The sequence below is a fragment of the Aplysia californica genome, unplaced genomic scaffold (assembly GCF_000002075.1).
Source record: "Aplysia californica isolate F4 #8 unplaced genomic scaffold, AplCal3.0 scaffold00098, whole genome shotgun sequence".
NCBI classification, from domain to species: domain Eukaryota; kingdom Metazoa; phylum Mollusca; class Gastropoda; order Aplysiida; family Aplysiidae; genus Aplysia; species Aplysia californica.
This window is the reverse complement of record NW_004797368.1, coordinates 1,529,352-1,532,884: the sequence shown is the minus strand read 5'-3', so window position 1 is coordinate 1,532,884 and position 3,533 is coordinate 1,529,352. Positions and strand designations below refer to the sequence as shown.

At 36.5% G+C, this 3,533-nt stretch overlaps 1 protein-coding gene across 3 annotated transcripts in view; it reads left to right on the top strand.

Annotated features, from left to right (window-relative positions):
* The window catches only part of LOC101845909 (uncharacterized protein NKAPD1), a 13,400-nt gene that overhangs the window by 7,644 nt on the left and 2,223 nt on the right, over positions 1-3,533 (top strand). For all 3 annotated transcript variants that reach the window (XM_013080773.2, XM_005095227.3, XM_005095228.3), the window contains exons 3-4: positions 174-254; positions 1,423-1,535. In XM_013080773.2, the coding sequence (XP_012936227.1) occupies positions 174-254; positions 1,423-1,535 (194 nt within the window). The remainder of the gene's footprint in view (positions 1-173; positions 255-1,422; positions 1,536-3,533) is intronic.

Sequence of the window (3,533 nt, the reverse complement as noted above, 5' to 3'; positions counted from 1 at the left end):
AATATATATGGATGGATAGATGGATGTTTGCCATTGTAAACCAAATTTCCCTTCTGGGATCAATAAGAATGTAATTCATTTATATTTTATTTTTTTGTAGTTTTAGGTTATGCTCCTATTTTTTTCCTTTTCAATAAAAAAAAACCAACAAAAAACTTTTGATTTCTTTTCAGATGAAGGAAGAGAGCGATATGTGGCAACAGTTTTACAAGATACGAGGTCAGGAGCCGCCCGAGGAGGACAGCGATGGGCAGGTGAGGAGTAGTTACCTTTTTGTTGATATAAATATTTTACACCCACATGGGCATTATTTAAATATCTTTTAGGATGCAGATAAATGGAAACACTATAAAAAAAAAGAAGAACATTTCCTCACATGAGAAATGAACTCATGCCTTCTGCTTGTAATATAGAAACTGAAGACCTGCTGGCGGCATCCAGTTGGTCAAACAATTGTGAGGCAGCGTGGTGAACTGAAGCGCAAGTCAAAAGAACGAAATATGAGAAACATGCATTTTTCCGTCAGTTTTGAAATTTTTATTGAATTTTTATTTTTTAGCTTAACCTGTATTGTGTCCATTTAAAAACACATTTCCAAGTGAATTTTCCTAAAAAACATTGATTAAAAGCACAAAATATGTAATCTTTCAGTTTTCAAAGACTTTTTAGCTATTGGAGTTTAAAAAACTTTGGCGACCATTTACTCGCTAATTTCACCACTGAAACCAGGCGACTTCACTTCCTTCAATCGCAAATGTTTTCTTGAGTTCTATTCAAGATAAATGGATATTTATTTCAGTAGAAGCAAAGCAAATAATTCAGCTTTCATGTGATACCAATAACTCCACCCGCCCAAAAACTGACGAGCGCCTGATTCCACCGCGTCATGACACAATTACATCTGGTCTGAAATAGAATTTTAGAAATTCCATCCCGATATTTTCTCCATAACACAGAAAATGAAGGAACCAGTTGTCAAGAAAAGTTGCTAGATATTGGCATTAGAGTGAAAATTGTTATGCCTTGACTGATTATTATTTTTACTTTTATCCATTTTAATAAAAATAGTTTTATTTTTTTTACTGCTTAATGAGTTTTTATTCAGTTCAGTCTGCAAACGGAAGTGTTACTTGAGTATGCCCCCTCGGTGATTGAGTTTGAAACCTCTGATCTAAGATGTGTTCAAGTGCTGTGGTTCATCCTTGGAACTTTAAGACAGTATGTGTACATTATTTTTTATTGCTGATGGATGTATGGGGAGGACTCCCCAGTCCACCTCTTAAATGACTTTCAAGTATGTATAAATGGGCTTTTGTTGGCACATATTTGATCTATTTTTATGTTGCAAGTGCCGTACTGGCTTCTCCCAAACCATATCCCAGATCGATGTTTCAGTACTATCATGAAAGAAATTTCTAACAGGATAGCAACAGACGAGGCTCCAAGCGGTCACATGACTTCAAAGACAGGGATAGACGGAGGGAAGCTGACAAAGGTGACCTTGACATTCATCAGTCATTTCTCTACGACGAAAGGTAAGACAATCCCTTATATATGCTTGTATAGTACACATGAAACACATTCTTAGTCAGTTACTATCTAAAGTTTATAGCTGAAGCCAATATAGATGTGATGATTCCCACAGTTGATAGGTATTCGCTACCTGAGATTTACGAAGTTCAGTCTGACATTTTTAACAGCTTTGCGTTGCTCTGACCTTGAGTTCAGAAAAGATATCCAGAAGCTTTATCAAAATATTTGAAGCCTTGCATCCCCCCAACCAGGGCAGTGCTACTGACTGAAATTCTTTTTAGGTCATTCCCAAAGGGGGGATGTTAACATGCTCTATGCGCAGTAGAATTGTAAATGGGCTGATTTATCAATTTCATGCCGATACTGTGCTGAAACAACATTGGGGGAACTGCTGCTTTTTTCCCCCTCATCCTTACTATTATCATTTTTCCTCTACTTCTTTTATATGTTTTCCACTCTCTTGTGACCCTCTATTTCCGGGGTGCCTTGATAGTCATAGCAGACTTTGTGCTGTTGAGGCTAGAAAGGTGAGCCGAGTAAGCCTGATTCCCCGTTTGGACTTCTCTGTAGACATCCACCCCTTGGCGTTCATATAACCTTATGCAGTTGCGAGTGCTGTAAAAGCTAGTTAAAACTAACTAAAAGAATTGCATTCGAAAAAGCTTTCCATGTTGTAGTACTCTTGATTTTTTTACATCAATTTTCTCAAAACTAGGTACTGAGCTGACAGAACTTTGTAATTCTAGGGTAGCGAGTTGTCTATTAAGCAGTACCAGACAGGTCATGTGCTCTGAGTTAAAGTTGGAGACCTCCAATTTTTTAGAAATTTTACCTAAGGATGAACCTAGATTAGATTTGCATGTATTCCAATTTTTACTTGAATTCCGTTTCCACCAGTATTTGGCAACTTATCGTGAAAAGGTACAGTTTTATTTGCAGTATTTGCTCATCCATTTGTAAATGAAATAAAAATAAAAAATTTTATTTGCGTTTATCTGCATATATTTAGAATATAATGTAATTATGTGCCACGATCGGTTGGTAAAATAATCTGAATGTACTGTTTTTCTGGATTTTTTTCCTCAACCTCTGATTTCTCGGAAGGATTCCGAGGAAAAATCCTATTTTTTGGTCATGGAGGGGTTGGCGGGCCTGCATTATCTCGCCACCTTAGAAATACAAAGTTCTATCTGCTCAGTGCCAAGTTTTGAGAAATTTGCCGTCAAAGATTTTGAGTTTCACATCATGCCAAGCTTTTTCGAATGCAATTCTTTGAATATCTTGACAACAACTCCGAATAATTTTAAGATTTTGATAGAGCTGTTACAACATTTGGTTTTTGATCTCATGGTCCTAGTAGCTGAAAATGGCCAAAAATGTCAGATGGAACTTGGCAATTCTAAGGTAGCGATCTGTTGCTGGACAGAGGAAAAAAACAAAAATTGATTTTATTCTTTGTCCTTCTTTCCTATCAAACATCTGTCGTCCTTTTTTACTCTTTCATCTTTTCTTTGTATTTTACTGTGTATTAATTCCTCTGATCTTCGGCACTTATAAAACCTGATTATATTTGTTTTAGTTTTAGTAGATGTTTTACGGCACTCGTATCTGCATAAGGTCATATGAGCGCCAGAAGATAAGAGGTGTTACAAGAGAGTAACAAACATAAAAAAGAAGGAGGGGAGATAAGGATGATATATGTTTGATAGGAAAGAAGAAGCAAACCACACCAGAGTACCCGCCAACCGCCCACTGAATATGTTTCAAGTGCCATGAAACTCTTAGTCTTTGTAAGACTAAACTAAAAAGAAATGGGTCTCAAAGTTTTAAGTGCCCTGGGTTGGTTATGACTTACCGTGAAAGATAGTCTGCTATTGAAGTTCTTTTTGTGATTATCGCTCCCCATCTCACCAATCTTGTTTACTTATAAAAACAATAGTACTGAATGTAATTTTATTTTCTCTCTCTCTCTCTCTCTCTCTCTCTCTCTCTCTCTCTCT